The 24,947-nt window shown below is 33.4% G+C and overlaps 1 protein-coding gene and 1 non-coding gene across 3 annotated transcripts in view; one reads left to right on the top strand and one right to left on the bottom strand.

Moving 5' to 3' along the window:
• The window catches only part of KIFAP3 (kinesin associated protein 3), a 165,309-nt gene that overhangs the window by 26,093 nt on the left and 114,269 nt on the right, over positions 1-24,947 (bottom strand). For both annotated transcript variants that reach the window (XM_049715585.1, XM_004269744.4), the window contains exons 17-19: positions 22,944-23,029; positions 9,784-9,973; positions 3,815-3,914 (exon numbers count right to left, since the gene is read on the bottom strand). In XM_049715585.1, coding sequence (XP_049571542.1) covers positions 3,815-3,914; positions 9,784-9,973; positions 22,944-23,029 — 376 coding nt within the window. The remainder of the gene's footprint in view (positions 1-3,814; positions 3,915-9,783; positions 9,974-22,943; positions 23,030-24,947) is intronic.
• Positions 11,814-11,886, top strand: TRNAG-UCC (transfer RNA glycine (anticodon UCC)). Its single transcript has one exon. It is a non-coding gene; the product is annotated as a tRNA-Gly (tRNA).

Raw genomic sequence — 24,947 nt, 5'->3', positions numbered from 1 at the left:
ACAAAGAAATCCTATTAGAAGACAATCCTAACAACAAAAATGATTCATAAAAGAAAGAGTAAATGATTCTAGAGAAGGTCAATAAAAAATGTAGCAGAGAACAACTATGAATTTTTGGTTATACTGTAAGCTTTCTCTGTATATCTGCTGATAAAATTTAGAGTCCCTTTTTATTTGATCTGTTACTCAGAAAAAACTGAGGAAATTCATAGTAAATTATTTCTTCTGGAAATACAAAGAGAAAATGATACAGTTACATGATTTAAGGCCTGAAAAATTACAAAAGACAAGAGATGAAAGACTTAGCTTTCTCAAGGGAAGTTCTTTTGAAAGGGCAAACAATTCTCAATTCAAAATGATTATAATAAATAAGTATATCACTCTTGATTTGAAAAAATATATAGTCTACATGAAGTTTTATTAACTAATCCTTTAAACCAACATAGCTGTGATGTGTTTTTTATGATGTGAAAAAAGCTACTTATATATTTTTATTCTTGAAAAGGAACTAAAGGCACAAAGGTAAGAGAACTTTCCCAGTCTTTTAAAAAACAACTTGTTAACAGAACTGAGGAATAAAATCCTGAAATCTTTGGACACAGTACATAACTTAATCTTTGAGTATAGCCATCTCTCTAAACATCTTTATTGTTTTATAAAATGACCATTTTTGAAAACCAGAAATGAAAGATTTTGCTGAGTTGAGCTCAAGTTCATTCCTTTGGATATTCAATTTTAATGAAAATGTTCAGGTTCTTTAAAATCACATAACTATAGAAAAAAATCATGTCTTTCTCAAATAAGTAACGCATGGTTAGTATCACACAAAACAATGTTTTGTTCACAGTGAAACATAAATGGCAGAAAAATTAATCTTTTAAATGCTATCAGCAAAAATTTTCAATATAAACATTAGGATTATATAACGAAATAACTTCTTCCCTTTCTAATTATGTCTCAGAAAACATTTGTACAGTGAATTGTCACATGATGGAGTATAATAGTTATAATAATTAAAGAGAATCTCTATTTAAATAATTATAGCTAACACAGACAGAGACATCAGAAGTAATCAAAAGCCATATGCTTCTGGTATTTAACCATGTTTAATTTTTTTTCCTAAGGCAAGCCGTTTCTCATCATGACAATCCAGTACACCAATGAAATTATTTCTAAAGTGTTATTATTTAAGTTCACTGAAGACTACTGAACTACATACAAGGTTATTGCATTTCATAAAATACCCCTGTATTTTTCCACTATGCTTTTAAATTTTGTCACGACCAACAGTGGGTTGTGAAATCAATATAGTGGGCTGCAATCTGAATTTTAAAAATAAAATTGAATAGACTAAAACAGAATATATCATTGTGCATTACAGATAGTAAGAGTAATTACTGTTTTAAGAATTTTTTGTTTTATATATATATATATAAAACACATATATATGTGTATATATATAAATACGTATGTGTGCACTGGGTTGCAATATAAAAGGTATTTCTTAATATGGGTTGTGGCAAAACAAAACAAAAAAACACTTAAAAGTCACTATAATATGCTATGTTTCCTTCAAAATTAGGCACCGTGTTATACTGGAAAGATCATAAGACATATAGACCTAAGTTCAAATTTTTTTCTCTATCATCCTACATGTGTGAGTTGGTTACTTAAATTATTAGAGCCTTGATTTTTTCATTTTTAAAATGTCTATGAAAATAGACATTATAATAATCTTGCTAAGTAGGTTAAAATACACATAATAAATATTTGCAAAATAAATTATACATAATTGATAATGGTTGCAATAATTATTACTATTGAATTGAAATGGCTTACTACAAGCGATGATTCAAGAGTTGTAACACATTGGTCACAACTGTATTCTTAAACACACCCTCCAAACATAAATATTTATGTTAATAAAATTATAATTTTAGAAGAGAAAATTAAATCAATAATCTAAAGAAAAAACTAGTCTTAAGGGCAAAAAGACTACATCTATTCATTGGACCATTTTAATGTGAAATTTCAATAGTCATCCTAAATTAAAATATTACACCTCTAGCAATGATATGAAGGGAAAACTATTATTTACACTTTCTGGCAAGACTTAAAATATCTATGAGACCAGTAATGAAGCAGGATACCTGTTGAGGGAAACTTTACTATAACTGTACAACAATGCTGGCATGTTAGGTTTTTTTCCTTAAATATTTTATCTGAATGCCATGCAGGGAGAAAAAGTCTTTAATTTAATCAAAGCATCAACTTTTTTCTTTTTTTTTGCGGTACGTGGGCCTCTCACTGTTGTGGCCTCTCCCGTTGCGGAGCATAGGCTCATGGCCGCAGGTTCAGCGGCCATTGCTCACGTGCTCAGCGGCCATGGCTCACGGGCCCAGCCGCTCCGCGGCATGTGGGATCTTCCCGGACCGGGGCACGAACCCGTGTCCCCTGCATCGGCAGGTAGACTCTCAACCACTGCGCCACCAGGGAAGCCCTAAGCATCAACTTTTTAAAACGGTGATGTCTGAATAATTGTTAAAATACATGTATTGTAACAATAAATGCTGAAGAGGGTGTAGAGAAAAGGGAACCCTCTTGCACTGTTGATGGGAATGTAAATTGATACAGCCACTATGGAGAACAGTATGGAGGTTCCTTAGAAAACTAAAAATAGAACTACCATATGACCTAGCAATCCCACTACTGGGCATATACCCTGAGAAAACCATAATTCAAAAAGAGTCATGTACCACAATGTTCATTGCAGCACTATTTACAATAGCCAGGACATGGAAGCAACCTAAGTGTCCATTGACAGATGCATGCATAAAGAAGATGTGGCACATATATACAATGGAATATTACTCAGCCATAAAAGGAAATGAAATTGAGTTATTTGCAGTGAGGTGGATGGACCTAGAGTCTGTCATACAGAGTGAAGTAAATCAGAAAGAGAAAAACAAATACTGTATGCTAAGACATATATATGGAATCTAAAAAAAGAAGAAAAAAAAAAGGTTCTCAAGAACCTAGGGGCAGGACAGGAATAAAGATGCAGGCCTACTACAGAATGGACTTGAGGACACGGGGAGGGGGAAGGGTAAGCTGGGACGAACTGAGAGAGTGGCATGGACATATGTACACTACCAAATGTAGACTAATTAGCTAGTGGGAAGCAGCTGCATAGCACAGGGAGATCAGCTCGGTGCTTTGTGACCACCTAGAGGGGTGGGATAGGGAGGGTGACGCAAGAGGGAGGAGATATGGGGATATATGTGTATGTATAGCTGATTCACTTTGTTATAAAGCAGAAACTAACACACCATTGTAAAGCAAGTATACTCCAATAAAGATGTTAAAAAAAAAGAACAAAGTTTAAAAAAAATACATGTATTGTGTTCTTATTTTATATTTTATTGGCTTTGGAAAACACTTATGAAACAATCTGGGTCATTAATTTGGCAAAAGTACTGTCTATTTCAATAGACAGCCTGTATTTTCCAAAGTGAGGAAGCATATATACATACACACACACACACACACACCCCATATATATATATATATATATATACACACACACACACACACACACATTTGTTTTTAGAACTGTGATCTTCATTTTTTTACATATAAAATGTGACTTCATAAGTTAATTTAAAATCAAATGAGTATGTTCTTGAAAATATTCAGGATTCTTTTTTTTTTTTACTCTTTAATGGAAAAAGAAAAATGGGAAGTGAAGAAAATTTTAGCTTTTCAAAAACAAGGGGAACAGCATATATTAGATTTTTCTTGGAAGACTGTTTACCTGCCAGGAAATGAATGCTGCCCAGCTACATCTCCATTTTGAAGGTGATAATCATTGAAGAAATCTGGACTCATGGCTCCTTCAGAGGCAACTAATCCATCTAGGATGAAAGAAAATAGTAACTAGTTAAACATCTTTGCAGGGAATAAAAAGGAAACTGTTCTATCAAGTAACACAATAGAAAATAACCTGTATATTTAATCCGGAAGAAAAATGTTAGCATGATATTCAATTCTCTCTGGGAGTATGAACAGAAGACCATACATACTTAAGTGTTCTTTTACAATGATTGGACATTTATTGAGCATCTACTATGTGGTAGTACTATTTTATTAGAGAGATGAATAAGAAAATCTCTGCCTTCAAGGGGCTTCCAGTCTTGTGGAGAAGACAACAAAAGTTAAGGGATGAGGTAGGATAGGGAGGGACAATAAACCTTCCAGGCTAAGAAACAGAATGAGTAAGGAAATAGAAGAGACATTAAATAGCATGGTTTCGGTAAAGACCAACACTCTAGTATGTCCGACATTTTATACCCAGACAGCTTCATCTGCGTAGTATGATTAGGGAATTATACATTTCAAATAAGTGAATTTTTATATAAGCAATGCTTGACACTTTAAGTGTCAAACCTTAAAACAAACACACAAACTTGGGTTAGAAATCCTTGAAAATACATTTTATATTTCCTGTGTTTTTAAAAAGTATACTGAATATAATTTTAAAACTTCTTGATAACTCAATCTTCATTATAAACATCAATTATTATGTAGTAACGCCCTAGGTTATTAGATATATTTGACTACCTATGCTATGTGGCTACACTACTATGCTTTTTGAGTACTTTTTCTTTGCTTATAAAGTGCTCCTTTTCCTAAATCTAAGTCTTTATTATTACTTCTCACTGATTTTAGAGTGATACTACTTTCTCATTCGCTCCAATCTAAGAATCCAGATGACCTATTTTTGATAGAATTATGAGTAAGTTAAGAATAAGAAGAATCTGAGGAAAAAAGATCTAAGTGATGGCCTCAGGGCTGTTTTATGCATAGAACAAATATATTTTAGTATATGGCTTTTGTAATTACTATTTGAAAAGCTCTGAAGCCTTTTAAAGTTTCCTTTTCTGAAAGTACTCTGGGTTGGTAAGTGAACTCTAGGTCACTTGTTGGCTAGGTGGTATCCACAACATAGTTTATAAATTTGGCACACAGTAAGCAAATTATTCAGTCACCAGACAATCATTTTACACCTACCACATGCAATAATACTTCGCTAGGTCCTGTGGAAAAACTTAGAATACATAATTTCTGTTTTCAGGAATTTCAGGTTAAGTGAAATACAAATAGACACTTAAGATGCAATTAAATAATACATTTCATTAATAAATGATACACAACAGGAAGGGATATACCTACTAAATGAACGCTGGAGGCTGAAAAAGCTACAGAAAGATTACTGTGTTCTGTAGAGGTTAGAAAATCCTACTTGGGAAGGGAGGGAGGCAGAGGTGTAACTGATTTGAGTATTGATAGACAGCTGGGAATTAAATGATAAAATCTGTTTAGGAGTAAGGGTATTAAAAATCGAATAGATGGTAAAACTTAATAGAGTTGGGAAATGAATAGGTAAAAATAATTGGTATTTCCATAAGACTCCTATACTACTCATTTGTTACATATATCCATTTGTTACATACCATATACTAAAGACTTGCATTATTATTTAATTGTTGAATTGTTAATAATACCTCTGGTATTTACCTTATTACTTTAGTAAATTTAAAATACTTAAGAGGTAGCTAAAAAGTATGTAATATTTAGTCCAGTTTCTGTGTCCTCTAAAAGTTAAAAATTCTATAAACTAAAAGTCCAGCTAAACACAAAAAAAGTTACAAAAAATGAAATTATGGGAATGCCAAGACACCATAGATTGAGAGTTAAGCGGCTAAAAAAATTAATTTTCTATGGATCTAAGACTGTGAAAGTTTGGCTAAAATTAACAAGGTGAAGACCACAAAAATCAACACGTTTCTCTGTTAAAACCAAATAATTTAGGATCAGGAGTTAAGAAATCTGCCAATTTTAGAGGAACAAAGCTAAGTAATGCCAAAATAAAATGTATACCACACTTTGAAAATGAATACAAAGATATCCAGCATGCCAGCAGCATAAAAGATTCTAACACTCAGAAATATAACACTCATATAAATACAACCAAATAAAAATACCTGAATTATACATTAAAAGTTAATATTACATGAAACACGATCTAGTGAAGTGAATCAGATGAGGAAGAACTTAAATGAAAAACTGTTGTCAAATTCTCAACATCTTCATTTTGATTCAAAGCTCTCATTGTCTTCAAAGGGAAAAATGAGTAAGAAGGATAAATGGAATACAGGGAACTACAAACGGGGATCTCATCAAATAGAGATGAAAATAAAAAAAATTTGAATTTAAAGATTCAGCCAGAAATTTTATAAACCCAGAATACAACTAGTTTAAGAAATTTTATAAACCTAGAATACAGTAAGTTTAGTAATACAATAAGCCTGATATTATGTGAATAAAGAGTAAACTTATATTTCTGAACTTAATTTTTAATAATCCTAAGGCCCTGCAATTCATTCGGTAAACTACAGCTTCTACACTGCCCTTTAATGACTTGACAAAATTTAGGTAACTCTGTAATATGAGCAATCATTCTTCACTATAATGAAGTATAGAAGTTAAATTATATCTTAAATCATCAACTCAAGTACTTCAACTTCTTTGGAATTAACTGTTTCTCAGCATTCTGTAACCAAAATTAATTTTTATAGAAATACTGAAAAGGAATCATGTATTTTTGGTTGTAATCATGTATTCAGATAAATCTAGGAGTGTCCTTCTTAAGCTCCTACTCTATCTAACCTTACTGTTTCAAAGACAGCAACAAGGAATCAAAGAATTTCATGTAACATTTAAATGCCCAGAGAACAAATAGAAGGCAGAGAGGATATACACCAGAGCACTTTGTAAATTGTAGAGCATTATATACATTTAGGTTATTAAATTACATGAAACCTTTTAGACCATAGTTATATAACACACCTTCTTGAGGTGCTCTAAGTAATGATGATAAATGTGGTTATGAGTAAAATGGGGTATGTATTGGAACAAGAATGAAATCAAAGCAAATTTACTGCCAGCATAGATAATTTATCAACTTTCTGATTTCTGAAACTCAGTTAAAAAAACTGGCTTATACATATTGAATAAATAAAAGTAAACAAATACAAAAACTCAGTATCTTCTTATATATTGTTACTGAAGTAAACTTTATTTCTAAAAGTCAAATGAAAACGTAGTATTAGGCTCTTTGGTGAACTAGCTAAAAGTGAAATCATGACTGTGTGGGAGGAAACAGATATAAAGAGTGAAGAAAATGAGAAAAAGAAATGACTAAAATAGATAAATCATAACTTATTTGGTTACACCTGATAAGATACATCACATAAACACATAGGTAAATGAAAATTATGGTTTTACAATGATCCTGAGACAGAACTAAACCATTTTAAGTTTCATATTCTGTAATATAGTTACATAATAAATGCTAAGGATAAGATTCATCACAATGAATGAAGAACAACAGCAAAAAAGTAACAAATAATTTAGAAATGTGTAGTAGCAATACAGCTTTATAAATTACAATATACTTCCTCTGTGGGTAAAAAGTACTAAAGCAAACAGCATCATTTTCATGATAGAAAAGGAAATTAGTCAGTAACTGCAATCACAATTATTTTAGACTAAGAAAAAAAAATAATGTAACTATAAGGAGATGTATAAGTAGATTCCTATTTCAGATAACAGAATGAGGGTCCTTTTTTTAAAATAATAGCAAGAAAGAAACAGATACATTTTGACATGTCTAACAGTTGGAAAGCATAGAGGGCAATACTAATGACCAGGAAGTAGCAAATGCTATTTCATTTTTAAATAAAAGATAAGACCAGGGTATCACTGGCCATTTAGCTTAAACTCTGTGGTTGAAAAACTACTACAGTTGCTTTTATCAGAAGCTGCCTAAAGTTTCATGGAGAGCCAGAGACTTAAGTAAGATTGCTAAAGCATCCCAACAAATCTGCAGTGTTACAAATTTATCTGATGTTTCTGAAGATACAACTGCACACAGTAAAAGACAAGAGACTAGCATTGTCGAGATTTCCATGACACATATCAAAAACACCACAGAGACTCACTTAGTTGATGAACTATTCATGAAAAATAAAGTAGGTAAAATAATAAACTAAAAAAGTACAGGTGGCTTGATATGAGAATTTTATCTTTAAACTCATAGCAATGTAATCTCTGCTGTCAAGTGTGTACCATATCATCAGGCTATAGGTATAAAAAAACAACCATGAGGCTATCTAAAGATAACATTTCACCCCTCGAATGCTTAGATTTATTTATTTTTCCATCAGCTGTGGCTGTTTCTAAATTTAGATATATAAAAATGTGTACAATTCAGATTTCTCACAAAAGCATAGGTTGTACATTTTAATTGTATCTCACAGAAAAATGTTATGATTTTCATTTTAAGGGGTCAACTTGAATTAATTTTGGAAAAGTGGTATAATTTTTTAGAAATCTGTTCTGAAATTCTAATTGTATTAAAACAACAAAGTTAAATACTGAGGTGGTTACAAGTTTTATTCGTTTTTGGAAACTGCTCATTGATTCACACTGAAAAGTAGCTATCTATCAATTTTCAAAGCAAGAAACCTGATTCCAAGAAATTCTGATTTCTATTATCAAAAAATTCACATCATATATATTTTACATCATTTTACTTCATGAATATCTGACTAGGTAAGGAACAGCTGCTTGCCATTATTAAATTAAGAAATTCTGGTTGGTTGAAATTAATCATCTACTCCATCTGGTTTGAAACTCAAAGCAGTATTTCATAACTACTGTAAAGTTCAGTTAGGAAGAAATCTATTTAATTTTCAAAGTAAAGTACCAATTTTCCAGGATTCAAGTATCTATATCAAATATAAAAATAATGCAGCCTTATGGGCAATATGCACAGCATACAATTATGAAAAATATATGAATGAATACATAGTAGGAAAAAAAGGTGAGCCATTAATTCAGATACAATTACTTTAAATGCTTTTTATTTGCAACCTGCTACAGATCTTAGTTAGAAATCCCTTCTTTTGTCTCTTCAACTAAATGACTTCAATGAAGTAATTAATTGAAGTAATTACTTCAATGAAGTAATTAATACTGGTAACAGTGCAACACATTAAAAGGGAGAATATGCAAAAACTTACCAAAATCCCTGGAAAAAGGCAGGATGGCAGAATCAACAAGGGTATGTAAGATCTATGTAAAAATTAAATTTTGCCTTGAAAATACTAGCAAGAGTTTAGAATGAAAAAACTATTGCTATAAAGTGTCTAAATCTTCCCAACCAGAGAACCAAACAGGGGTTACTAGTTCGAAAATAAAGCAAAACCATGGCAAAATGAGACTGTTAAAATGAAAGACACAGGAAAAGAAAACATAAATTAGTAAATTATACATTTAAATAAATGCAGAATAGAGAAAAATATCACATTTTCAAACAGAAGTCAGAAATCTTGAAGATGTCATTTTAAGTTACACATTCTAGAAAATAATAAACTAAGAGCAATTAATTTTCCTGGTCACAGCCTTTTTAATGGGGATCACATCAAACACAGCCTTTTTAATGGGGATCACATCAAAGACTAACTTGGAAAAAAATAATGGTGAGTTAATAGGTTTGCTTGGTGTGTGTACTGATGTTATGTCTAAAATCATTAGCAGAAGGCCATTTATATACTAAAAGAAGTGCTTACAAAGCTTGAGAATGAGCAAGGTTGGCAGACAAAAATCCCTACTTATATCACACACACAGACTTATTTTTGCTTTGGTTATCATTTTACCTGAGCTGTAGAAAAGGTCAGGTCTCTCGAGAATGTCTCCTTCATGGATGTATGGCTCAATTCGATCATCACCATACAAGTACTGCTCACTCTCATCCATCTGACGACTCTCTACCATCTCCAGCCACTGAGAGTTATGCCAACGAAACTTTTCACTCTGAATTTTCTTAGCCCATTCTTCATCATATTCCTATTGCAAACAAAGTCAATTATTTTTATGTAAGCTTATGAAGGCACTTCCTTGGCACTCAGATAGCAGTACATTTAGCTTATAAGAAGAGAATTTTGGGGCCTTTGTTTGGGTCAGAGAAAACATTAAAAGTACCTGTTCAGAACTACTGTACACGATAATCAATAAAAATCAATTTATTACATATATTAAGACATCTCTGTTTGGATTACCAATCGCCATTGGCAATGGCAAAAACTGGAAAAGTTCAAATTTCACAAATTCTTTATCTAAGTATTACTAGAATTTAGGTAAGCAACCAGACTTCAGCTTCCAAAGAGTTTTGTGGCTATAATTACTGTGGCACTAATGACAGGTGGTTGAGCATTAAAATTACATCTTTCGCTGCATCTTTTTGTTTAGATAAAATTTTTCAGTAGGAAAAAAATGCACTATTAAAGAATTTCTCCTAAAAACTGAAATGGTTTACTACAAAAAACAAATAGCAGAATTTAATTCAATTTTGTTTCAACCACAAAATAATAATGTCTTATTTGGTCATAATTATTTCTTTAAACATCTCCTGCTTTAACCATGAACTCTTGAGGAGCAAGACTGTGGCTTATTCATTGTATCTGTAGCATCTATTGACAGAGAACTTCATTGGTGCGTGTTTTTGAAGGGCAAGTAGGCAAATTATTACAAAAGTTACAGCTGAACCTATCTAGCTCCACAGGTTGTGGTTACTTCTGACAAGTGTATTCACTTAATTAATGGACAGTACCACTGATGACTTAGATGGAAAAAAAGGCTTCAGGTATTTCTTGTCATCCTAATCACCGGGTTCTTAGTTTTAAATTCCTCTGTCTTTTCTTTAACACTTTTGTTTATATATTTTTTTTAAGTTGGTAAGGTGCCAGGCAATACTACTGTCCTCCAATAGTTAGGATGATCACGATAACTAAGAGGTGGACCAAATATATATTTTAGGTGAATGCTGAGCAATTTTCATACAAAGCCAAGTAAGGCTGAAGTCAAAAACTGTCATCACAGAATAAATTTCTGGGATGTAAGAATACATATGAAATTTTATAATAAAGGTATTCATTATTATCAAAATTTTTCTTGTTAAATTTTAAGTTTCACATTATCAATATATCTCTTAGCAGTGTCAGCTGTTAGACTGTGTGTTCTATACTGTACAACTCTGAAACTATATAGATGTTACTTTTCAACTTAGGTTGGTGGAAGCAGAAGATATTTTTTGGCTATGGTACTGCTAATGGCAATTTTGCCACCAAATTATTAACGGTTCATTCTTTCTAGTGGTTATCTATTAAAATTCCTATTAGTTGTCAGTTTATTTCCTAATATAATTATTTAAAATTAAATTGTATAAAAGAGTTATAAATATTATTGCATTTTACTTAAAATAATAAACATTAATTCAACTGTTATAATCACAATATTTAATAGAATATGCCTTATAATACTAGATATCCTATTAGATCTACATTAAATACTGGAACTAATTTGAGTGGTATTGTTTCTTTCATGAATAGCAGTTTGTTTTACTTGGCAAGAGGTATAAAACTAACTTTTCATTTTGGTAGAAAAATTTAAAATTTGATTATCTGAATGAAGAAGTATCCAAGGAAGATGATAGACATATGATTTGAATGTTTTATTATAATTTAAGTTCAAGCATGTGGATTCTTAGTGTAAGAACAGAAGTTGAAATCATCAAGCACCCAAAGCATGTAAAATATGGGGTTTGCTATTCCACTAAGGCTAAAACTTGCTTCTTGTGAATATCTGTGAAATGTTACAGGGGTACGTATAATTTAAAAAAGTAAATCCTTCCCTGGTGGTCCAGTGGTTAAGACTCTGCACTTCCAATGCAGGGGGCGCAGGTTCGATCCCTGGTCAGGGAACAAAGGTCCCATATGCTGCATGGTGTGGCCAAAAAAATAAAATAAATCCTTAAACTGCATATCCATAAAAATGTATTTGGCCTAGTAAGTAATGCTCTGCACAAAGAAGAAAATTCACGCTTATTCTATGAGTTATCATCTCTACCCTTCTTGTAAGATTTTACTATTCTAGTTTAGTAATAAAAATACATCTAATAAATGTAGAAATGTGTAATAAATGAGCTGTTTTCATCACAAACAACAGCCTTTCTAACTTAAGCCTTATTACCCTTTAAACTTATTGCAATGTTCTTATTAATGAACCTACACACACAAGCCTGAGTGTTTTTGTTTAAAGACTGTTTACACTATATTTGACAGAAGTCCAAACACACAAACCAAAAACATCCATGAGACTCCATGGCTAGCTTGTGACACTAAAGCTTGACTTCTTAGTGTCTTGGGAAAGCTGATTTTCCAATGCAGTGAGTTAGCATCAGATTTAATAAGACTACCCTTATGCTGATCTGAATTCCTTTAAAGCTTTTGCCTTCCTTTTATTATGATTATTTTTTAATATCAGTTTATGACTGAGCAAACCCACAGAACCAGGGCATCTCTTAACATTATAAGGCCAAAAGGTACAGTAACAATGATATAGATTGTACTATTTTCTTTATTAAAGATAATTTTATTCTTATTTTAAGTATTTTTGTACAATAAAACAACAGGCTTACTTTTCTATGACTAACATAATGAGTAACATGTACATTATTGTTTACTGGATAACAACTATGGTTGTCTTCTCAGCTCTTCAGAAAAAAAACAAAAACAAAAGTTTCTCCCTCAGTAAATATGAAACAGAATATGTTATTCTATACCAAGCTGAGTAATCATTTAGGATACAGAAAATTATGTTCTGCAGAAGATCCAACAATGATTACAGATTCCTACTACAATGAATCCACTACAATGACATGTGGAGTTTTCACAAAAGATGGCCTTGAGACTCATTAAATACAGCGAGCTTTTTGTTATAGATCATAGGAAAGAAAATGGCAAAAAACCCTGACCAAACAGTATCAAGGCCTTAAAGTCTCAAGCAGTTATGACTTTTTGAAAACATTTGGAGTTTTATGATTATAAAACTATTTCCATTATAAAACTATTTCCTGACTGAAAGTTGAAAATTATAGAAAAAATACCCTAATATCTTTACCTTAGCTAGAACCACAATAAATACTGGTATATACTAGTTTTCAGTGACTTTCTTAATTCTAATATTAACAGCTAACTTTGGAGGATGTTTTAAAATATGCATTTTTAAATTTAGAGGCTAAGTATAAAATATTATTAAGATATTATACTTGTGCCATAAAGGTTTGCTCTAGTTTGTGATAATGCAGCCTCAGGTATTCGAATATTTACCAAATGTAGCATCTTGGAATGAAGGATGTTATGAGGAATGCAATATTTGTTTAAATATTTTCATTTCTTTTTCCTTAATAGCAAATTGGTTAGAATCAAAAAAGATAGTACAGTTTTGCTATATGATGCTGTATTTTTCATCTTTATGTTTCTGAAACACTGATTTTTATGTTCCATATTTCTTGAAAATTAAATATTTTAGCTTACGGATGTTGAAGATCTATTTATCAACCGTAGTGAATTAATAGGTTAGGACAGTGGTCCCAAGAATTTTAGATTTTAGAAAGGTTCAAAAGTAAATCTGTGGGACTTGGGACTTCCCTGGTGGTGCAGTGGTTAAGAATCCACCTGCCAGGGCTTCCCTGGTGGTGCAGTGGTTGAGAGTCCGCCTGCCGATGCAGGGCACACGGGTTCGTGCCCCGGTCCGGGAGGATCCCGCATGCTGCGGAGCGGCTGGGCCCGTGAGCCGTGGCTGCTGGGCCTGTGCGTCCGGAGCCTGTGCTCCGCAGCGGGAGAGGCCACAGCAGTGAGAGGCCCACGTAGCGCAAAAAAAAAAAAAAAAAAAAAGAATCCATCTGCCAATGCAGGGGACATGGGTTCGAACCCTGGTCCAAGAAGATCCCACATGCCGTGGAGCAGCTAAGCCCGTGTGCCACAACTACTGAGCCTGTGCTCTAGAGCCCACGGGCCATAACTACTGAGCCTGAGTGCCACAACTGCTGAAGTCTGCATGCCTAGAGTCCGTGCTCTGCAACAAGAGAAGCCACTGCAATGAGAAGCCCACACACCTTAACGAAGAGTAGCCCCCGCTCACCGCAACCAGAGAAAGCCCGCGTGTAGCAATGAAGACCCAACGCAGCCAAAAATAAATAAATAAATAAATGAATATATTTATTTATTTATTATTTTTTGCGGTACGTGGGCCTCTCACTGTTGTGGCCTCTCCCGTTGTGGAGCACAGGCTCCGGACACGCAGGCTCAGCGGCCATGGCTCACGGGCCCAGGCGCTCTGCGGCATGTGGGATCTTCCCTGACCAGGGCACAAACCCATGTCCCCTGCATCGGCAGGCGGACTCTCAACCACTGCGTCACCAGGGAAACCCATAAATTAATTTTTTTAAAAAAGTAAATCTGTGGGACTGATATTAAATGTAAATCAACTTCCACCTACTATTATTGTTTTATAAAAGAAAGGCCATTTTAAGACTAAAAATGTGAGAAAGATGATCTCAAAATAAAGATATACCTTCCCAACACTAAAATACTTTAACTTTACATTTACAACTCCTCCCCAGTTCTGGTCTCTCTCTTCTCTTTCCTCTCTCACTTTCATACACACACACACACACACACACACACACATACACTTTATTCTTTTCCCTCTCTTTTCCATTTTAGTGAAAACCAGTGAAAGCTTTATCATACCCCAGTGGACCAGCATATTCTGGAATCCCTAGTCTCAGCTATCTTCTGTATCTATGCTCAGTGAGTATAGTTTAATAGCCCTGGCAAAGTCATACTTTCTTTGTGTCTCAGAGTCTGAATTTATAGACACTAATAATGTGGTATGGTATAATACAAAGAACATTGGATAAGGGCCAAGAGACCTGGGTTCTCCTTCTAGTTCTGATACTAACAGAAATATGCAACCTTCTAAAGGTATTTTAAAATCTGTTGGTCTCAGATTCTTCAACTGTAAAATGAAACAAATCTAAGATTTATTCAAGTTCTAAAATTCCTCAAATACAAATCTATAATTAATACCATTACCTCATAAAGCTGTTGAAATAACTATCCCCCAAAACTGCAGAATAATAGCAATATACAGAGGTCATCTTTTAAAAATTACATAGCAATTCTAAATGAATATTGTATCAAAATTTAATAAATTCAACATATATCAATTAAAACCAATTCCCTCTAACCCCTCTCCCCCAAATCCCTACTTCCCTCTTATATCACTGCCCCCTCAGTATCAGAAAATAGATACGGGAATTCAGGGATGTCATAGCTCAAACACAGGCAAGAAATGTCATCAAAATTTATCAAGCTATTGTGGAAATACTCTAGGAATATAGTTGTTTTTTCTTCATTTTTGAAATGCTTCTTTTCACAAGGAGTGCACCCTGATATCCTTGCTTTGGGACTCTGGTTTGTCTTGTATTTAAAGGTACACATGCTTTGTCTTTTATTTTCTTCTCAGCTCCTGACATTATGACCTTAAGCACTAGTTTTCATAAATTCTAAAGTGTCACGAAAGACTTATGGTTTGATTTTATATGGAATGTGCCATCCTTTCTGAAGTCCTATATCATTTTGTTTACTACTACACCACTGAAACATTATGAAGCCTTAACCAGCTTATTATCAGAGCCTGTTCACTATCAGGAAAACTCTTTGTCACTGGCTTCCGTCACACCTTGTATCTGATTAACACACTACAGGGTAACACAGAGCTACATAGATCTGCTTTGTGTTCTAACGTAACTGATGGAAAACAGATTTTCCTTTCTCCTTTAACGTGGCTGCCCCCTAATTGAGAATGTAATATGGTTTATTTAATACAATTCTTCATACTAAATTAAAGCAGATCTAGAGTAATTTAGTTGCTCATTAAGATTAAGGTAGTAGCTGCTAAAAAGATGCCTTTTATAGCTTAGAAAATACTTCTCCCAATGATATGTATATATTATCTATATTTATCTAATACATAATTAAACACACATACATAATAGAGTTGTTGACTTTTATGCACATACTACCTGTTTCTCAATAGTACTGTCTCAAATGTTGCCCTTTAGTCTTGACTATGGCATTTTCTAACCAGACCTCAAAGTACAATTATCTCTTCAACCTCTGTTTAAAGCACTGAGGAGGCTCATCTGTGTAATATCATTTCAAATATCATGTCCACAGAGTAACAGATATAACTAAATAAAATTTATTTAAGCAAGGAATCATGACTTTTCGTTCATACCATGCTTTTTTTTTTTAATCCAACTGCTGACAATTAAAAAAGCAATAAAGTAACATGCATAATACTGGTAGGGAATACACACACATGCATATATATATATATATATATATATGCATGTAAATTCTAATAAACTAGAAAAATATCTTAAATTTCTGCCTTTCAGATTTATGCAATATAAAAATGAACTCCATAAGAGGGCTAACCACTAAAACCAACTGGGTTTATCTCACGAAGCCCAATTTGACTGTATGGAATTGAGAAATTAACATCAAACTTACAAATCTGAGAAATGAAAATTTGCCAAGACTGTAGAACAAGCAAGAACCAACTCCACCTGCTTTGGAAAGAACATTTTAGAAGTTTCTGTCAACAACTCACTTGAAAATCCCCGCTCTGTGCCCATAACCAACCTGCAAGCCAATTAAAAGTAAAAACCTTCTACCCATTTTACCAATCCCTACCCATTCATGGTTTTGAAATCCTGTCCTGAAATAACCTGAGTTTTAAGCGAACGCTAATCCTAACCCTATGAAACTTTCTCTATAACTTCCCTTTCAAGATATTATAAGACATTTTTACGGCTTCTCTGGTGGCGCAGTGGTTGAGAGTCCGCCTGCTGATGCAAGGGACACGGGTTCGTGCCCCGGTCCAGGAAGATCCCACATGCCGCGGAGCGGCTGGGCCCGTGAGTCATGGCCGCTGAGCCTGCGAGTCCGGAGCCTGTGCTCCGCGGCGGGAGAGGCCACAGCAGTGAGAGGCCCGCATACCACACACACACACAAAAAAAGATATTATAAGATATTTTTAAAAAGTGTTCTCCTTTGCTAGACGTTTATTATTAATAAATCCACCTTTTCTGTCTGACACAGGCTTCCCCTGGTAATTTTTGAGGGGACTATGACAGTTGATGTCTTAGAGGTTACATGTAAACCTACATTAGTTTATCTCACTTCAATATACCAGTCTTATTAAATATAATTGTGTCTATCCTAGAATGAAGATAGCACCTTGTTTTCGTAGTTTAAAATAATTCCAGATTATTTTAATACACACAATTTGCCAATGATCAAAATTAACAGTTAAAAGAGAAAAAGCTGCCATTCAAAATCTTAGTGACACAAACCTGTGTTAGTATCAAATCACATGTAGGCCTGTGGCTGGCTAGAAGGCAACAGACATCAGTATTTTACCAGAGAACCTAGGTACATTCCCTTCTCCATAAACATCCTGTAGATACAATGTGCAATGCATTAGTACAGAATATCTATTGACAGCCCATGTAGTAGTACTGCTCCTAAAAGGCCAGTTCATGTCTAGACGACAGTATCCTGGTGTCTAGATTGTAAACTTTTATATTCTAGAGACTTCGTGTTGTTTTTTATTCCCAGTGTCAACCTTAGCTGTCTGGAACACAGTATGTGCTTAATAAACATGTATTAAATGTTTGACAACCCAGTAATGTCAGGAGAGGAAATTGTTTACTAATTGGGGAGGAATTTGAGGTTCTCAAATACTTCATACAAAGCTGAGGAAGGACTGAGGGATAAAAATCTAATTGGGTTTTTAGAAGCTCTCTATGTATAGAGGGTTCTGATCTTCCCTTGATGATCTTCAAGTCTTGGAAGAGAAAAGGCAATGATCAATTGCTGTATAATTCCCTTGGAAGATGAGGAAGCTAGGCTCCTCTCTCCTGGCCTCCGTTCTCCTCTCTGCAGCTACCCCATTCCCTGCCTCCCAAAGCTACATGCAAAGCCTAGTCAGACAGGCAACAATTTGCTGATGAGGCAACAGAGACTGCATCACCAAACATGTAATCCTCTACAGTACAAAGAGTACTATGAACACATATCTGTTTCAATTCACCAATTGAGGGCCTGGGCCTAAATACATCAAACACTTCATCACTAATGTAACATTTCTATAATTTGGGGAAAGAATACTTTACTGCAGAGGGCATATTTCCCTAAGGTTTGCAAGGCATCTAATTTTTCTTGGTATTATTCCATGATGTTTGTCTTGAGTGCAAGAAGTTTGCTTTCTTAAAGATAAATCGCCTTAAGCTACAAATATTCCCACTCTTTCTGTATTTTTTTGATCATAGCCATGCCAAGAATACTCGGAAATCAAAATCTAGAGGTAAAAAAGAGTCTTAAGAGATCATCTACTTCCATTTTAGGCAGGTTTCTAACAAACTATTTTAGAAAGTTGGTTATTTAGCTGTTACTAATGTTAACTGGACAGACTTCACATTCTCCCTTGACAGCCTATTTCTAGTGTTTCATCATCTTTGCTGTGTCTAATCAAAGTTTCTCCTGTTTCAAATTAAGTCAATTTCCTCTTGTTTTACTCTTTAAAAAGATTTGGGACAAGCAAATAACACCCTGCGTCGTGATCAGTAATAGAGTCTGAGCTCAAAGAACTAAAGAATGGCAGCTACGTCCCAAGTGGACCTGAGAAGCTGTCTTTTTACTGATGCATTAAAATGCCCCACTCCTCAAATTTCTTCCAAATGGGGCCCAGCAAACCAGGAGTATAACTTTGGTCTGAGGTTAGTCTGGTTTGGTCTGATAAATTGAGTCCAAATCCAAATTAGTCACCACAGATTCAGAACATGGGTAATTTAACACACGGGGCACTTCTACACTAGCAAAGGTAGCTTCCTATTTCTCTACACTGTCCTAATCAACACCTTTCAGTAAATTGACCTATTCTGTTAACTTCCCTGACATGAAGTCTTAAAGTGCCAAATTCAGCCATTTTTCAGGACAATCTTACAGTAAACTACAAATAGAAATATGTCTGGCCAAAATATATATATTCCTAATAACTTTCCAGAGTTTAAATCCAAACTGTGAACAGATTATCTTCCCATATCATTTTAAAAGTTGAACAGAAAATAACATAAATAATTAACTGTACTAAGGAAAGGAAACGTTGATCCAGATATTTAATCTATATATAAACTTCACAACTTGGTGTGAATTTTGGTTTAGTTTGAACAAAACATATTGAGGGACCATCATGTGGCAGATGCTCATATATATTTTCTCTAACTTCTTTAATCCTCAGAAGTGTCACTGTAAACTAAATCTTCAAAAAGTTAAATAAATTGCCTGAGATTATTCAGCAGGTGAGAGAACTAGAATCAGTTGTATTCTAAATGCAATACTCTATTGGATCAAGTTGCCACTTCATAGAGGCCAAAAGTTTAATCTAAGATCAGAATCCCTACTCAACTGACAAGGGAAGAAAAATGTTTTGGGAAGAAGCTGCCCCTGGTGTTGCAGTTTCCTATTACCAAGATAAAATTGAGCCAGGGCCTTGAATCCTACAAGGTGTATAATAGCAGAAAGGTAAAAAAACATTCTTCTAGCAGAACATGGGATGTTTCCAGAGTCTGGTGCCCACCTATCAGCTGTATTGGACTACTTCCTTCTCTTCTAAGAACCTCAGCTATGACTATGACTCAGTTGAGTAGCACAGCATAGGACTTCCAGATCACATGAATAATTCACATGTGAATATCTTTAAATATTCTCAGTTTAACAACTCTAGTATTTCTGAGTATCTTTTTAGACTTTAGTTTTACAAAGTATGAAATGAAACAATCTAAAATTACTTGGCACCACATCAAATACTTACTTTGTAAATCCAGTGTAGAGAGGTATAGAGAGATTAGGTGAACTTTCAGATTACTTGTTCAAATTTGTTTTATACTAACTCACATGATCAGACAGCATCTTAGGGAACCAGACAGAGCTAGCTGACGTATCACCAGTTTCATTTTGCTGATTCTTCTTGGAAGTCCTCTTATTCACAAGGCTTTTTATGAATGTAATAATCTAAAATAATTTTCTTTGTGATTTTATATTTTAACTCTGACCAGGATTTATAAGTTCTTGCAAGGAGGGTAGGATCAACGAAGTAAAATGAAGACTAAAAATATTCATTGGATTTAGAAAAATGAAGGTCAAGGTGACTTTCGTAAGCACCACTTCAATGCAGTAATGGAGGCAGAAGCAAGAATTGGTAGAAAGGAGAAAGGGGAATGTAGAAAGGAGGATGGGAAAGTGAAGAAGTGAAGGAAGTAATATGTAGACATTTTTTTCAAAATGTTGATTCTAGAGAGAAAGAGAGAGGTAGGACAGAGACACAGGGTGGGGATAACTCCTGATAACTCCTGTTTAAAATGAGAGGCTTGAGCCCAGAGCTTAGAAATAATTGGGAATGAAAATTTTATCTTATGACAAATAAATTCACATTTTACAATAAATATTTTTATAAGACTAAGCTGGCCTTTTGGAACTATCACTAGCCTGTATTCTAAACCAAACATACCTAATACATAAATCTAAACATATTTTTACCTTCCATCTACTTTTTCTCAAAAGAAGGTAATTTTAAAAGTATGATAAAATCAATTCATAACAGACTGACATCTCTCTCTTTTCCTCATTGCTTAAGGTAAGATAATCAGATATAGAACTTTAAGAAGTTTCTTACTTTTATACTATATACTTTATATACAACAATGACATTAGTGATCTAGAAAATAGTACATGAGTCGTGATATTGTTCATAAACCCTGTGATCAGTGGCTTATATGTATGAAACATCTTGGTGAAGCAATGATTTAATACATAAAGCTTCCCTATTTTAATTTAGATATCAAAGCTAAAATGTCAAGATTTAGTTTTAAGCCAATAATGGTTTAAAGATTTAGTTTTAAACCAGTAATGATATATTTTGTCAAATCCAAAAACACAGATGAAATCAAATAAGATGAATTTCTAAAATAAAATGCATGAAATGGACCAGAAAGTACCTGGTGGTAATCTGACTTTGTAATGAAATCACTAGCAGAAATGTCAACTTAGAGGATTTCAAGGAAGGTGTTAATTGATTCTTTAAACTGCTATTCTGATCCTTTTAAAACACTTAAGTAAAACTTTGAAAAACTACTGTATAGGCTATATTCAAGAAATTTTTTACAGGATGAGCCAAAATAAACAGTGTAAATCCAGTCCAAAGAAGGAAGTAGGTTGTGCATGTGTGTATGCCATAGGTGAGAAAAATATTCAAAGTAATCCAGCATCTAGCACATCCCAGGTACAAGGGTCAAGTCCAGGCAGAAGGGCAGCACAATGACTGAAGAAAAGTCTGCACAGTGAGCAAGTTTCTAATCCAGGGCTCAGATTATCCCTCCGATCGAATTCTTACAGTTACATATACTTTAAAAACTTCTAAAGTCATGAATAACATTAAAATTTGGGGGTGTTTCATCATTCCAAAGCAACTTATAAAACAAATCTATGTCTACAACAAAAATTATCAAAGAATTGAAAAAATAGTTGATATAAGATTTGATTTATTAAAAAAATGTAATGGCCAAACTGCAAAGTTGACTGTGTTGAGTTTTGGCAAAACTGCTTCTCTGCAATAATTTTTCTGAAAAACAAGTGATTCTGAGATGGCATTTAGACCAGACCTAAAACGCTGAATATGTATAAAACCTCTTTAAGTAAGGAGCCTATACTTAAAAGTTGAAAGCCAAAGGTCTTAATAATGTTTAAACAGTGAATTTAGTGGGCAGAAGACCTAAACAGACATTTCTCCAAAGAAGACATACAGATAGTCAACAGGCCATAAAAAGATGCTCAACATCACTAATTATTAGAGAAATGCAAATCAAAACTACAATGAGGTACCACCTCACACCAGTCAGAATGGCCATCATTAAAAAGTCTACAAGTAACAAATGCTGGAGATGGTGTCGAGAAAAGGGAACCCCCCCACACTGTTGGTGGGAATGTAAGCTGGTGCAGCCACATGGGAAACAGTATGGAGGTTCCTCAAAAAACTAAAAATAGAGTTGCCATTATGATCAAGCCATCCCACTCCTGGGCATATAACTGGACAAAACTATCATTCAAAAAGATACATGCATCCCTATGTCCATAGCAGCACCATTCACAATAGCCAAGACATGGAAACAACCTAAATGTCCATTGACAGATGAATGGATGAAGAAGATGTGGTACATATATACAATGGAATACTACTCAGCCATAAAAAAGAATGTAATAATGTCCTTTGCAGCAACATGGGTGGACCCAGAGTTTATCATACTAAATGAGGTAAATCAGAAAAAGAAACACAAACACCATATGATATCACTTTTTTGTGGAATCTAAAATATGACACAAATGAACTTATCTACAAAACAGAAACAGACTCACATACATAGAGAATAGACTTGTGGTTGCCAAGGGGGTTAGAGAGGGATGGAGTGGGAGTTTGGGGTTAGCAGATGCAAACTAGTATACATGGAATGGATAAACAACAAGGTCCTACTGTATAGCACAGGGAACTATATTCAATATCCTGTGATAAACGATAATGAAAAAAATATTTCATTATTTTCATAATGAAAAAAGAATGTATGTATATGTACAACTGAATCACTTTGCTTACAGCAGAAATTAACACAACATTGTAAATCAACTATACTTCAATTAAAAAGTGAATTTAGTATCATTGCATCTTCTGAACTTTACCAAAATTCAAATTCAATGTGTACATTGAATGCAAAGCTCTAAACAGGTGTACAATGTCTCTTTCGCCCCACAAAATAAAGACTATTATACTTGGTGTAGGAAGAAAAATTACTTACCGCTATAATATCTAATGTATTATCGCAGACTTTTCGGATTTCATTATTTTTATCATGCATCAGATCTATGAGGTATGCTGGAGCCTCTAAATAAAAAGTGGTTAAAGAAACAAACTGTGTTTGAGATTGCAGCTATTCAATCATGTTAGAGAATCCTGCATTTCTCTAAATTCAAATGTTAATCTGAAATTTAACTTCAAATTTTAAAATAAAATCGTTACTACAAGATGACCAAAAATATTTAATATTTCATTTATTTAAAAAACATGGATAATAGGGATAAGAAAGGGGGGGAAAAGAACTAGATAAAAATGGGTAAGGAAAACAGAGCCAGTAAATCTCAGAACATCCAAGGCCATATTTTTGAAACCATGAAACTTGTGAAAGTAACTAAAGAAGGAGCTCTATAGCTGCATAGTTGTGAAACTTTGATTGACCTGACCCTCCTAAAAGTTCAGAAAAATTAATTTCACACAAAAATTCACATACAAAAAATTTCGCACAACAACAGAAAAGAATCATAGTCAAATCCCATATATGGGTATGGTTATTATAAGGAAGAGAAAACATAAGACATTTTCACATAAAAGCTGAAAGCTGCAATGCTAATATTTCAAAAAGAAATAAAAGAATTTAAGAAATCAATAGATATATAAGAAAGAACAATATGAATCAGAATTAGAAAATTCAGAGAAACAATTCCAGAAATAACTAAAAATAAACATAAAAATCATTTCAAATATATAAAAACTAAGTTTATAGTAATGCAAGAGTAAATAAAAGCAACAGATAAAACTCTAAGTTAAACAGAAGGTAAAAAAGAAGAAAATTTGTAAAATTTTAAAAAATGAAAAGAAATTTAAAAGATTAGAAAATGACAGATACTAAAGATAGGCAAAGAAGATCCAACATAATATTGATAGATATTCTAAAGAAGACAACCAAAGCAACAGAACAAATACTATAAACTACAACTCAAGAAAATTTGCCTAAAATTAAAAAAAAAAAGACAAAACTATATACTGAAAGACTATATTTGCATACTTGGAAAAATCAAGCAAGGATGATGAACACCAAGTCAAATTCTAATAAAACTACTTGGCTTTAAAAAAACCCAGAAACATACTTTGGTCTTCCTGGCAAAAAGATCGAGTCACTTATAAGGGAAAAAAAAGTAAATTGTCATCAGACTTTATGACAGATAATTAGTAGACTACAGACTTGTCATTGGCAGCAATTCAAGGTGGAAAAATACCTTCAAATTGCTGAGGAAAATAACTGGAAATCTAGAATTCCATATTCTGCTAAATTATTATTAAAGAGGACAAACGAGTTATTTTCAGATACAGATATATTTATTATTCATAGATGTTCACTAAGCAGTATAAGAGAATGTAATCAATTATGAAAGAAAATCAATGCAGAAAAATAGAGGAACTGAATTCAAGAAAAAACAGTAAATGAGGAAACATACTATATTATTTAACATAGTATAAATCCTAAATAAGCACTGGTTTTTAAAAAGGGATAATCAAAATAATAATTTTAAAATGTTATAAAAATTTTATGTTCTAAAAATGAGGTGAAATTACAATACTAGAGAGCAACAAATAACATGGACGATGGAAGTGGAGACATTAGACTTACAAGTAGAAGAACAGATATATTCATTCAGAACTTGGTGAGAATGCACGTTGAACTTTAAGACTAACACAAAAGAAAAGAAATGGAATGTATAAATAACAAGTAGGGGAAAAGGGAAGAATAAAGAAAACTCAAATCAATAAAGAAACCTCAATGGATCTGAAACAGGCAGTGAAGAAAGAAAGCTATAATCTCCAATACTTAAAGTTGTTCTTGGTTAAAACTATTTGAAACAAAGGCCACAAGTTTCTGACAAGAAACTCTAGCACATGTGTACAAGCAAATGACATTTTTTGAGGCAATGATTATAATGCCAAAAAAATTTTATCAAGTTTCATAGCAAGTGGCAAAGACAGAGGT

Source organism: Orcinus orca, chromosome 1, assembly GCF_937001465.1.
Source record: "Orcinus orca chromosome 1, mOrcOrc1.1, whole genome shotgun sequence".
NCBI lineage: Eukaryota > Metazoa > Chordata > Mammalia > Artiodactyla > Delphinidae > Orcinus > Orcinus orca.
The sequence above is the reverse complement of the archived record's forward strand: the minus strand, read 5'-3'. Positions and strand labels throughout refer to the sequence as shown.